This window comes from Mycteria americana, chromosome 13 (assembly GCF_035582795.1).
Source record: "Mycteria americana isolate JAX WOST 10 ecotype Jacksonville Zoo and Gardens chromosome 13, USCA_MyAme_1.0, whole genome shotgun sequence".
Lineage (NCBI taxonomy): Eukaryota > Metazoa > Chordata > Aves > Ciconiiformes > Ciconiidae > Mycteria > Mycteria americana.
This window is the reverse complement of record NC_134377.1, coordinates 7,859,515-7,873,036: the sequence shown is the minus strand read 5'-3', so window position 1 is coordinate 7,873,036 and position 13,522 is coordinate 7,859,515. Positions and strand designations below refer to the sequence as shown.

General features: G+C 43.1%; 1 protein-coding gene across 3 annotated transcripts in view; it reads left to right on the top strand.

The window, feature by feature from the left end:
• The window catches only part of ZNRF3 (zinc and ring finger 3), a 100,529-nt gene that overhangs the window by 36,724 nt on the left and 50,283 nt on the right, over window positions 1-13,522 (top strand). The window contains exon 1 of one of the 3 annotated variants that reach the window (XM_075515774.1): window positions 176-347. The exons of the other annotated variants lie outside the window; for them this stretch is intronic. Coding sequence (XP_075371889.1) covers window positions 330-347 — 18 coding nt within the window. The 5' untranslated portion in view covers window positions 176-329. Of the gene's footprint in view, window positions 1-175; window positions 348-13,522 lie in introns of those variants that run through there. 3 annotated transcript variants of the gene reach the window in all.

Sequence of the window (13,522 nt, the reverse complement as noted above, 5' to 3'; positions counted from 1 at the left end):
GATGTAGGGGGAGCAACTGAGAGAGAATGTGGAGAAGATTGGGTGCTGGAAAGTCTAGTCTGGGTGGTGAGAGGAGCAGATGCAAGAATCTGACCTCTGTTGGGCCTGTGCTTCAGGGACGTGCTACTTGCTCTGGGAACTGTGGGAAGTCATTGCTCCCACCACCGAGCTGAGAGCGTATCTCCAAAGCACAGTCTCAAAGAGATGGTGATTTTTTTTTTCCAGAGAGTAAGCCATGCTAGGAGTGCTCCCAGAAGGAAACAAAGCTGGTATACAGTGCTTCAGTTCTCAAGGAAGTTCTTCTCTGGGGTACTCAGTATGTTGAAGACATGGTGACAAATATCCAGGTAAGCACCACAACTCCACGTTTGGTCATCGCGTTGTGCGGGATAGGTGGAGGTCAGTTCTGCTGTGTGTGCACACACAAACTCCTTACTCTCTGCTCTGCTCTTAGAGACATAAAACTCTGAATAAATGTCCAGTGTGTAGGGTTTTCAACATGTCCTTAGTTTCAGTCTCTTAAAACCCTCTGGTGGTGATGCAGACACTCATGTACTGAATTTAAGTCTGCTGACAACAGGCTTTCTTTTTTTAATCCAGTTTAGCACATCAGTTTGAAAGACACAAAATGAGTATTCTGGTTTAGGCTGCTTAATGTGCCTTGCCATAGTGGAGGGCATCAGTATTTCCGTCATATTCAAAAACTTTCGAGAGCACCTTCTGAGGCACAGGCTAAAGGAACTTCTGTTAGCCAGAGATTGTATGGTTTATAGAATCTGGAAAGAATCTTTAGGTAGATATTCAAAGATTAGTTCACATGCTGACCTGAGAAATCGGGTACATCTTTAGGGTATGAACTATTATGTTTCAGCCTTGAAAAACATTTTTCGTGCTGACTAACAGGAATGCAGGTCTAATACTGTATCACTGATGTGTCTTTTGCTTCCTTGGTGGTACTTCCAGACAGACTTTCAGTCAAGGTGGTAATCAAGAACTTTGCAAATATTAAAACCTTCCTTCCTGTTGACCTTTGTATTGCAACCCAGAAGATCTGTTCAGACCATGCAGCTCTGTGCCATTTGAATTTTCACTCAAGCTACCGTTCTCTGCTGACGTCAACTGAAACTTCGTGCTCCAAAATGCATGCTAAAGAAGTGTGTCTGTTCATCCTTAGCAAGTACCAGCTGCTTCCTTTCTTTGTGTGTTTTGGGGAAGATTCTAGGCATGAGGTGGGAGGTAAATATAATGAAATCATTTCTACCCTACCATTACCTGATAATTCAACAACTGTATTTTGAAGTTCTGTTGGCTAATTAAGCCACTTGTCAGGGGAGGTTGATAACCGTTTTTCTAAAACAGAGTAGCCCCTAGCTTCTGGGAACTACAAAAGTCAGAATTTAAATTTTTAATTTTTTGTTCATAATAGGGCAATTTTTATTCCTCTTTGCTTTCTGATTTTACTTAATCTGTTACATTGCACTGGTTGCATTTGCAGCCTCTTTTCCTGTAGTTGAGGACTAGGATTTCAATCTTTACATGCGATCATCATGTGTTCATTTCATACAAAGAGCTAAAGTTCTGAGAATTCTGAGAACCAGAATCTGTGGTTGTTCATACGTTGGCTTCTAATTTTTTTTACACACATGTTACAGGTAGCTAGGGGTCTGTGTTATTATCTCATACTTTCTCCAAGAAAAATGATACATGCTTTGTTGGGTAATATTTGCAGGCAGTTTTTGTTGTGGGACAGTCTCCCAGGCTCCAACCGTGAAGATGTATTTGTATTTTCTGTGAGAAGTAATGAAACTACAGCCGGTTTTGTGCATTATCTGCTGTACCTTTTCCATCTCTGTTCTGCGTGTAGTCACTGAGCCAAAGCTTTAATTTTGAACTGAGCAGAAAGGTGATCCGTGGTGCTGCCTTCTGCCTACTGCTGCAGTGATTCTACAGGATGTATCTTGATGAGTTTAAACATTAGTTCAAGCATCTGAAGTGCAAAAATGGGTGGAGAGAAGGATTACAATATCATAACCCTTCTCTCTTGTGCTTTCCCTGTTGCAAAGTGCAAAGCTACCCCTTTGATATTGCCAGCTAGAGCAGCTCCAGCACTATCCTCCATCTCTGAATTTCATTGCAGCCCCAGGGGAAGCTGCACCTCTGTGGCTCTCTCACAGCTGCTGGACTTTGATGGGGACATGCCTGCGCTCTTTCCACTGGCCTCCCTTGGCAACCAGCCCTTTGAAGATGACCTCTTGCTGTTTGCCTGTTGTCTCTCTTGTGTTGGATTATAGATGAGAGGTTGGCATGAGGGGAGGGGGATGGGATGGAGTGTTGTGCGTTTTAAGCCTCATTTCTTTCTGCATTCTCAACTTTTTTTTCCTCTGTGGCTTTTATCTCTCTATATGGATAAAATGTTGTCTCGCATATGGAAAATGGTTTCTGGCAGAAACGCACAGTTTCTGCTTGGCATTTGTGTATAGGACAAAGGAAGTTTGATTAGTTTTGTGGTGAGGGCATTGCATTCTTCCTGTAACAATCTACTCGCATTAGTTCCCTTCCCCCACCCCTCTTTTTAAGGACAATATTGTTCTTAGTTATAGGGCAGCCTTTCTCTGTGTGCATGTTCTGTGTTCCTCTTCCCTCCCTCTGGCCCCAGCGAACGCACCCTCTCAGAGACAGCACAAAATATATCACCTTGTTAATGAAGGCTGTGGCGTGAAATGGAAAGGGACGCACTGGAGCCCTGTGCCTGGGTTGCGTTTTGTGCGGACACTGACTACTTTTGGAAATCCAGACAACCAGGCTTCGCTAAGTACTGGCAAAATCCTTCATGAGAGTGTCTTATAGTGAAATAGTAGCTGTAGGGTAAGAAGTATGGTATTATCAGGGATCAAACAAAGCATAGGAATAAATGTCCAATTTTCACTACAGTGAAAGGTGAACAGGTGAGGTGTTTTAGTGCAGAGCATTGTAACTAACAGTGTTTACACTCTTTTACAGATTTTACCATCTCCTTTCTCACTTTTTTCCTCAATGGTGAAATCACTTTAATCTACCTGTGTCAGCACTCAATCTGTCTGAGGTTTCTTCAGGCTTCTGGGCACGGAGAGCAGCATGGCAGTTGACATTGCCATTGAATATTGATAATAAAGTCAGGAGTTACACATGTTACAGGGTATTTTACAGCAAACATGAAGAAAATAATTTGGATGTGTCTGTGTATGCAGTTGGAACGCCGCAGTGCAGCATACCACCCAAAATTAGAAGAATAGGATGTGGGAGGTATCTGTCATCTCTGCAAGTAACTAGTTCATCCTTATCTGCAATATTGCATTTTAATTGGATCTCCTAGTATTATCTTCTCTTTGGAAAACAACCAGCAAACCCAGCCTCCCTCCTTTCACCCCAGCTAGAAACAGTAAACAAAGACATAAGCTAGTAAAAGTAATAGATTATTCTCTTGGAAATAAGAGACTTCATGGGACAAGGGCAGGGATAAGTTTGTGTTCCCTCTGCTACTTCTCTAAAGGAAATCCAACATCCATGTGTCTTTTCAGTACCTACATTCTTCATGTAAATCCTTTATTCTTACACAACCTGAGCAAAAGTAGGCTATGCAGATTATAACTCTGTGCTTTGTATTCTAGGAGCTACTAATGTGGGTGGTGTAGTCTAATCCATTTTGGCAATTGCTGTATACCTAAGTTTCCCTCTGAAATAAAAGTATGGATTTCATTTTGTAGTCTTCCTTCAGCCTGCGCGAGAACATTTCCCTCCCCCTTCCTTCATTATTGTCTAAAATAGACAACAACTTGTCTATTTTAAGTGAGCTGATTTTTGTCTAGGCATAGAATCATAGAATGGTTTGGGTTGGAAGGGACCTTAAAGATCATCTAGTTCCAACCCCCCTGCCACGGGCAGGGACACCTTCCACTAGATCAGGTTGATCAAAGCCCCGTCCAACCTGGCCTTGAACACTTCCAGGGAGGGGGCATCCACAACCTCTTCCAGGGTCTCACCACCTTCACAGTAAAGAATTTCTACTCTAAATCGACCCTCTTTCAGTTTAAAACCGTTACCCTTGTCCTGTCACTACACTCCCTGATAAAGAGTCCCTCCCCATCTTTCCTGCAGGCCCCCTTTGAGTACTGGAAGGCTGCTCTAAGGTCTCCCCGGAGCCTTCTCTTCTCCAGGCTGAACAACCCCAACTCTCAGCCTGTCCTCATACAGGAGGGGCTGCAGCACCCTGATCATCTTCGTGGCCCTCCTCCGGACCCGCTCACGCAGGTCCATGTCTGTCTTATGCTGGGGGCCCCAGAGCTGAAAGCAGTACTCCAGGTGTGGTCTCACGAGAGCAGAGGGGCAGAACCACCTCCCTCGACCCGCTGGCCACGCTTCTTTTGATGCAGGCCAGGATGCAGTTGGCTTTCTGGGCTGCGAGCACACGTTGGCGGGTCATGCCCAGTTTTTCATCCACCCGTACCCCCAAGTCCTTCTCCGCAGGGCTGCTCTCAACCCACTCATCCCCCCAGCCTGTACCCATGTTTGGGATTGCCCCGACCCAGGTGCAGGACCTTGCACTTGGCCTTGTTGAACTTCATGAGGTTCATAGGGGCCCAGCTGTCTAGGCTGTCAAGGTCCCTCTGGATGGCATCCCTTCCCTCCAGAGTATCAGCCACCCCACTCAGCTTGGTGTCATCCGGAAACTTGCTGAGGATGCACTCAATCCCACTGTTCATGTCCCCAACAAAGATGTTAAATAATACTGGTCCCAATACGGACCCCTGAGGGACATGACTGGTCACTGGTCTCCACCCGGACATCGAGCTGTTGACCGCAACTCTTTGAGTGTGACCATCCAGCCAATTCCTTATCCACCGAGTGGTCCACCCATCAAATCCATGTGTCTCCATTTGAGAGACAAGGGTGTTGTGCGGGACGGTATCAAACGCTTTGTACAAGTCCAGGTAGGTGACGTCAGTCACGTGTAGTAGTTCTGCAAGTCCTGTTGTATGCATGTTGTTTCAGTGCATGGCATCTATTGAGGTTACTTGGTTTCTTTCTTTAAAACTTAAAGGATGCCTTGGAAATAATTTGTGTTACTTTTAACTCATCTTTCTCTTCTTCTTCCTTACCCTTCTCCATTCATCTCACCCAGTTCCCCACAACTCTGAATGCAAGCAAACCAGCTATGCTTGTTAGCAGCTTTCTGCAGAATCACAGAATAATATCTTGTCTTGCCAGGGGTCCTAGAGGACTCTGGAGAAGCAAGTCAGCTCTTAAACTCTATGTAAGATCAAGAACTTCCTGGAAAGCCAGGGTCTAGACCAGATCACTTGTCAGAAAAATGAACTGTGCTGAGTTTGGAAATCGATCACAAATCAGTCTACACATATAAAGAACAGTCGCTATCGGTCTGGAGATTGACAGTACTGTGAAATTTTGGGTCAGTATGAGATCTGTCAATCTGCTTGCTAAACTTTCTTGCTAAAATACAATCTGCAAACAAGTAGCTCAGAGGTTTTTCACAGAGCTGTGTGCTTTTGTAAAATAAAATACTACCTTCTCTGGTGCGCGCACATGTGCATGTTGTCTTTGAATTCCCTCCTAACACTCTTGGAATTTTCAAGCCAGCCAAATTCATTCCTTTTCTAAGTGTGCATCGTGTGTGCTTTTGGCAAGGGAATGCAAACGGAAATTTCTTTTAGGGTTCCTTATATGAACAGTTTCAATCAAGTGGGGGTTTTTTGGCTGTTGAATAGTTACATTCATTCTTTCTGGGCCCCAAACACTCCCTGGGGTTGAACAAATAGACCCCATTATGTTGTACAATGTTTGTCAGGGTCTCTTCATACTTCCTACTCCATTTTCTGCTAGAAAACTTACTTGCAAAGTATTTGTAACTCCATATGAGGCCTTTAACTTAAGCCGAGGAGATTGTATGAGACTGACCTGATACTTCCAGTTTTAAGTCCCCACTTGAGTGCTATGGGACAAATGTAGTTCTTCATGAGATGTAAGGTAATCCTATTTTTCCCAGCCAGTTATGATTATGTCTAAAGTTCTGGCCATTAGGGTGTTTTTGGGGCCTGTCTTGTTCTATATAGGGCCAGAACTCTTTTGTTTTACTATATAGCTACTGGCAGCCGCCTTCTGCCAAAGTAATCTATGAAGGTATCATTTTACTCCTAATTTTCCCTCCAGTTTCCCCCGTCCTTAGTGGCATTGTGCCTGCATCTTTTGCCAGCATCTTTCCACCCATTTAAGGAGGAAAAAAACACAACTATAAACATGACTTTGTTCCCCTTTGCTCTGTCAATACTGTGGTAGGAGAATTCAGTGTAATCAAAGCACTTAAATTCTTGAGAGAAGAAATCTGCCCTCAAATTATCTCGGGTATGCACATCTTTTCATGGAGTTTTGCATTTGAGACCCTTTGAAGGAATGAGAGGCCAGCTTTCTGTTTGAATGGGCTGGGAGCTTCCCTTGCAAAGTGTTTGGAATAATTAGTGTCCAGCTGCTTCGTTGCAGTAGATCGCTCAGCTGCATAGCGTGGGCAGTACACTTGCTCTCTGCCTGTGCAGTAAATCTGATGCACGTGTGCTGAATTTACGGTTTTGTACACATCTGTTACTGTGCATGTGTGTGGGTATCTGTAGCGTCTCTCTGACTTGGGGCAATCCTAGCAGGAGGATGTCTGAGAGCACGCTGCTACTGCCAGGTATGTCTTTCAGCTGGCAGTTTTCTTCCTCTCCTGAGGGATTTGAAGCTGGGCCATGGCACAGGTGAATTGCTCACAAGCACTTCACATACTCTGTGAGTCACAGATTGGGTATCCCTGTGTCAAAGGAGTAAGGGAATGATGCTGCTTCTTGCTTCAGGTGATGAGCGTGCTGATCAACTAGATCAGTGCCGAGGTCTGGTTCCTGAGTTAACAAAACCTACTCTGGCTGCTCTTCAAAGTTCACCGCTCCTTTTCACAGGATCTGGTGGACTGTGTATGGTACTGGCCTGTCTGTGTTGTAGAATTTTACTGGCCTTTTCTGCATGGTGGATGTGTTCAACTGCCTATCTCTGGTTTTACATTTAATTACACCATAGACTGGATTTCTCATCATTCCTTTTGGCATACTTCCTGGAGTAAAGTGGACTGTGAGAGGATTTCAGGAATGCTTGATGCTCTTGCTATAGAGAAAGTTTGGTGGAAGCCACTTGTGGGTTCAATGCTAACCGCTGGGTCGAACCACACGGTCACAACTGATAGCCAAGAAAAGCGCACTGCTGAAATGCTCAGGTCCTATAACGTTACATTTTGTGGTGATTTGGTTTTTGGCAGGATGTTCTTCTTCAAAACAGAAAAAAAAAGTCTGAAAGCGAAAAGAAACTATGTTTTAATGGAGTTTTGTACTTGCGCCGGAGGCTGAACATTCCTCTCTGCACAGCAAAGCTGCAGGGTCTAGAGGAGCACAGGGTGATGAGGAAAGGCTTCCAGCTTTCACCTTTTTTAAAAAGGCTGCTATGTTCCAGCTGCAGCCAGCATAAAAACCTCATGTTTTGTCAGGCTGCAGAGACAATAGCAACTCCTAAATTTTTTTTAGAAAACCTACTCTTGAGTTCTTGAAAGATTTTTTTTTTCCCATTTGTAGGGTTTTGGATGGCTCATCTATAATGGCACATTCTACTGATGCCTTTTTCAAAAAGCAGTGATACAGAGAAGCTACAGCCTCAGCCTTTTCTTTCTGGTGGGGTCTTAGTAATGCTGGGTTGGAATCTTGCAGTCAAGAACCTTAAATCACTTTTTTGGCAACACGTTGCTCTCTTGATGCAGAAGAGTAAACGGAGATGGAAAAGTTAAGTTCTTCATTCCACTGTATTTGTAAGTAGTAGGAACAAATACAGTCTTGTGGTGATGCAGTTGCATTAGTAGCTGCATTATGTCGAAGATCAAAATCACAGCAGTGGCAACAGTCAGTGGGAAATCTCTCTCAGCTGAGGTGACTCAAGGCTATCCTGGAGAATGAGTGCAAAGTAATTTTTGTAGTCCTTAAGAAGCAGTTTCTCTTCTAATAGGTAAGAGTGGATAAAATAAAATATAATATAAATAAAATTTCACAGGAAATGCGACAAATGAGTGTTGCTAACACTAACTTGACTATTTTGCAGCCTTCTGGGTCTCATATTGATTATTTTAATATATAAGCTCTACTGGACTACTTTATACAATTAGTCCAGTCACTGTTCTCACTAGAGAGTGTTAGCCAGGGGTCTTGCCTTTGCTCTAAAAAGGCTTTCTTTGTGCCCTGATGGAAACCTCTCTAGATTACTACTTTTTTCCTCTCTACCCAGTGCCACTTTTTGGCCCTGTGCTCTGTTCCTTGTGGCAGTTGAATTTCTTCTCACATGAATAAAGTAGAGTCTTTTTTTGTTTTTTAAAGTAATGGCAGTATGTAGCAAAGGCTCAGTTAGGTTTGATCTTGTCACTGAAGTAGGTTGAAGACGGAAGCAATTCTGCTAGTGAGCTCTAGATTTTCTTCCTTTAGGTGCTCCTCTTATGTGATTTGGGCTCCATTGGGTAAATTCCAAATTCCTACATTCTTTCTGATGTTGGTGGAAAGTAGGCTTGAGAGACAACGGACAAGTTAGGTGTTTTTCAGTGGAGTTAATGAGTGCATGGGTAATTGTTCTGTGTCATAAAGCTATCAAATCTGTAGTTCCTGCTGGGACAAAGCACAGGCTTCATCGCACAGGACTAGGTCAGTTTCTAGGCTGTCTTGATGCAAAGCAGAGTATGTGATGAGCTGAGCTCTCATCATTGCTCTGACAGGAATCTTCCACGTTTCTTACTGAATATGAGCTAGTACTCTGTGCTTTGGGGTTTTTTTTTTTCTTTTTTTTCTTTTTTTCCCCTCTGGTTAGTTGTCACTTACGAGTGGAAGAATCAATAGCTTTGTTCTGACCCGTACACTATAGTGAAAATACATCTTAATTAACATCCTTCACTTGTTTTCTAACGGTTTTTGAGTGGGGAAACTGGTAACTTGCCACAAGTTCTTACTTCATTTCTCACTTCAAGCATCACTACATGCATGATATCCCACAGATTCCTCATCTGAGGGCAGTGAAAGTTTCAGATTAGAGCCAAGTACTAAACAAAAAATGTCATGTAAAACCCAGTAATTTGGGGCAACCTGATTTGGAAGAAAGATCTTCTTCAGAAAAGGTCTAATTCTGTAGGAATAGGAACAAGGACAAAGTGAATGCATTGTCATAACTTTATTTGCTCAGGCAGTTGTTTTTCATGGAGTTTCATAAAGTCTGCGTTTTTGGCAAGCCAGTAATCCAGAGTGTGTATATATTTGCCTTTACTGATGTGTATGGTTAGACCTTGCTATTGGGCTATCAGAAACGGTTTTGATGCTGATGAATAATTGCTGGTAATCTTAAACGCACATCTTGTACATCCAAGACTATCGATAAAGAAAATTAGAGCAGAGATTAGCTGTTCTGTTAGGTATAGAAAGAAGCTGTTTTAGCAGTATTATACCCAATCCAGTAATTTGCTGTTGATGCTAAGAAAAGATTATCACTCCAGCGAAAGGTAAAATCTAGAGCAGAATCTTCCAAGGAAACTTGAAATCCATCACTTTCATTCCAGAGTTCTAGTACGTGTCCTGTGGAAGTAAGCTTTGCAGATAACTTTCCAAATCTGCGTGTGTGTTATTTCAGTTCATTGTGACAGCTGTATCAATAGTGTGAATGAACCAACCCCATTGTTCTCCCCCCACCTGCAATACTTGCGAACAGCTGTACAGAACCGGACAATTGGTTTGCAGTCCAGTATGTGGTCTGAAGTTGGCTAGCACCAGCCAGCTTGGAGGAAGGTGCAGACACCAGATAGGGGCAATTCTGTGCTCCGAGATTTTCTTTTCCCTGCCTTTACAATTTGGTTATTGTTGAAGCTGAATTTAATACTTAAAACTTTCTTACTCAGTCTCGCTCCTGCCCCTGTCACTTTTATGATTCTTTATTTACTCCTTCCCATTGACAGTGAATGAGGATTGAAGCTCTGCAGAGAACTGGAAATTTTTACCCTACTGAGTTTTCTTTCTATGTGCTATTTAGTCTGGTAGTCCAACAAGTCCAACTTTAATACAAATAAAATTTTATTTAATGGGATGCTCATTCATGAAACAGTTGCACGTCTGATGGGATATGTATATTGAACCATTTCAGGTACCCAACAATAGCTTGCTGAAGTTGCAGCATGGCAAGTCTGTAGCTTTTGCAAATTGTTTTTACCGTGATTTGGAGGATGGAACTTAGAATCAAAGAACAATAGAAAAGTCTAGGCTCAAAGGGATTTCTGGAGATCATCTGATCCAGCATTCCATTGAAAGCACATCCTTAGCATCCTTGTTATCCAGGGCCTTGTCAAGCCGAATCTTGAATATTTCTAGTGGGGGATGTTCCACCACTTCTCAGGGTAACCTTTTCCTCTGTTCAGTTGTTCTTATGGTGAAGAATTGTTTCCATATATCCAAACAGAATTTTCCCTGAAGTATCCTTGTGCCTTTTGCCTCTTGTCTGGTCATCATGCGCCCTCACGAAAAGACTACCTCTGTCTTCTCTATGTAAGACATTAGATCTCCCTGAGCCTTCACTTCTCTAGGCTGAATGAATGGAATTCTTTCAACCTTTTTCCTATGTCAAGTTTTCCAACCCTTTTATCATCTTGGTGGCCTTTTGCTGGACCTTCTCCAACCAAAACTGGACACATTATTCCAGGTGTGGTCTAACAAGTGCCAAGTACAGTGGAATAATCACATTCCTTGATCTGCTGGCTATATACATGCTCTGGGTGCAGCCTCAGCTGTTGACTCACATTCAGTTTGCTGTCCATCAGAAGCCCCGTGTCTTTTTCAGCAGCGCTACACTGCAGCCAGTCAGACCATATGCAGCCTGTACTGCTGCTCAGTATTACTCTATCCCACATGTAGGACTTCAAATTTATCTTCATTAAACCTAATGCAATTCTTGGTGGCCCAGTCTTCCAGCCTGCCACAGTGACTGTATCTTGTGGCCCTTCCTCCTGGCATATCTACCACTCCTCCCAGTTTGTTGTCATCTGCAAACTTCACTGAGAGTACATTCGGTCCTCTCATCTGGGTTGTTAATCATTATGTTGAATAGTATCAGACCTAGTATCGACTCCAGAGGAACTCCACTTGTGACCAGCTGCCACTTCAACTTTGAGCCATTAACCACCACTCTTTGCGATAACTGCAGACTTTGAGCCAGTTTAGCCAGTTTTCCACTATCTTGTGGTCCAGCTGTCTAGTCCATATCTTAGCAGCTTGTCAGCAAGGATATTGAAGGAGACCAATGTGAAATGCTTCGCTAAAATCAAGGTAGACGACATCCATAGCTCTCCTCTCATCCACAGAGCAAGTTGCTTTATCAGAAAAAGTATTGAGATCGGTCAAGCATGATTTATCCTTGGTAAATCCAAACTGGCTTTTTCAGTCACCATCTTGTCCTTCATGTACCTGGAAATAGCTTCCATAAGGATCTGTTCCATAATTTTCTCAGATACTGAAGTGAGGCTGACCGCTCTGGGGTTTCCTAGATCTGTCTTTTTGCATTTTTGCAGATAAGTGTAGTATTTGCCCTTTTCCAGTCATCAGGGGCCTTCCCTGATCTCCGTGACCTTTGAAAGATAATAGAGAATGGCTCTGCAAGTATGACAGCCAGCTCTCATAGGACACCTGGATGCATCCTCTCAGAACCCATAGACACCTATATGTCTGGTTTGCATTGATGATCCCTAACTCGACCCTCCTTTACTATCAGCTGTTTGTTATTGCTTTGTGTCAAGCCCATTCAGTAGCAGACATACATTGCTTGTAATTCTTCTTGCTGTTATTACACTTATTAGTCTTGACATTTGTTGCCAGTTTGAGCTCCAGCTGGACTTAATGCTTTCCGAAGTAAATCTCTGCATTTCCAAGCAATATTTCTATATTTATCTTTGGGAGTGTGCCCTTTTTTCCATCTCTCCTTTCCATTCAGCTTCTGGAGATTTTAGCAACGCTGGATTGTCTGAATCAGACACTCTGTGTCCTCTAGTACTTTAATGGTGAATGAAGAAGTTGTTGTTTGTTCAAAATCTGTTTGATGACATAATTTTTATTGCATTTTGAAGAAAACATGTACACTCAGTCCGCTTTTTGTGTTTAATAAGACTGATTTGACAGGGGAGATGTTTACTACAGATATCCCAGCAGAAGTGTACTAATGTTTTTTCTCCTCACTGTAAAACACTACGTTGTTTGGTTGCCCTATCTCACTTGAGCCATGATACACTCCAGACTTTGGATCAGTCCCTTAGAAGAAGCTTCCATGGGGGATGGAGTTGGAGGAAGGAAATGAGACCTAGAGCTTGGAAGTGGTGGCTGGACACGCTGGGGCTGGGTAACTAAAAGTATCTGAAGTCTGCATTGAGTACCTGGCTCTGCTTCCGTACCGCTGGGGGAAGCTAGGAAGGGAGCTCACTTCCCTTCAGTTACCAAATGCTGCTTCCACATACACCTGGTTTGGGGGAAAGCTTTGAGAAAGAAACTGCATTTCCCTGATGATAGTCTTCCCATTCAGGTTGGTTTGGTTTTTTGCCTTTTTTGGGTTTTTTTAGCACTGCAAAACCTCATAAATTTCATTTCAAAAGCCTGTCTGGTGAAGGAATGTGAATTCATGTGGAGGGAGACGAATCCACGCCAAGTGCATTCCGGGTGGGAAAGCTATATGGTGTATCTGTTGTTTCAGGCCCTAGAGCAATAAGGAATTCAAGTCTTCACAAAAAGACTCAATAGTTCTGCTCCATTTTAGAGGCTTGTGCAGTGTAATTTTTTTAATTTGCCTTTTACTGCAGCTATTTGAAACTACTGATAATTTTCCCCCTCATAGAAAATAATATTAGTTTTATTGTTGCCTTTGTAGTTTTTCCGTGGTATCTTTTGTTTAGTGCGTCTAAAGCGAAACATGTCTGTGATCCAGAAACACCCTGGATCCTCCCTGAGCCTGAAATTTTGTCTAGGTATTTTCATTCAGCCTTACCCTTTTGTATCCTGTGATCTACTTAGCCTTTAAAGCGGAAAGAGGCCTTAACCTGTGTTACATCCTGGCCCCCCACCCCAGACCCTTGGCTTTCTCTTCTAAAGCGCAAAGCAAGATGTCTGCAGCCGAGGTGCTTCAGCAAAGACGTGTCTGGGGCTCGACATGAATGTAGGATGGAGAGGTGCTTTCCCAGCTTTTTTGAAAAAGTCAGTGTACCTTCACTTTGTTTGTCTTCCAGAAGAGAAGACAAAGTTGGTGCCTTTTCTTTCAACTTCGTCTTGATTTGCAAAGTGGTGCCTCCAGCACGTATCTGCTGCAGGAGTTCAGAGAAGGCACTGTCCCCTTTCTCTGTAGCAGCTTCTCCCTTGATGGGAAGGAGCGTGTTACCTGCGTTGCCATGCTGTCCCCATCT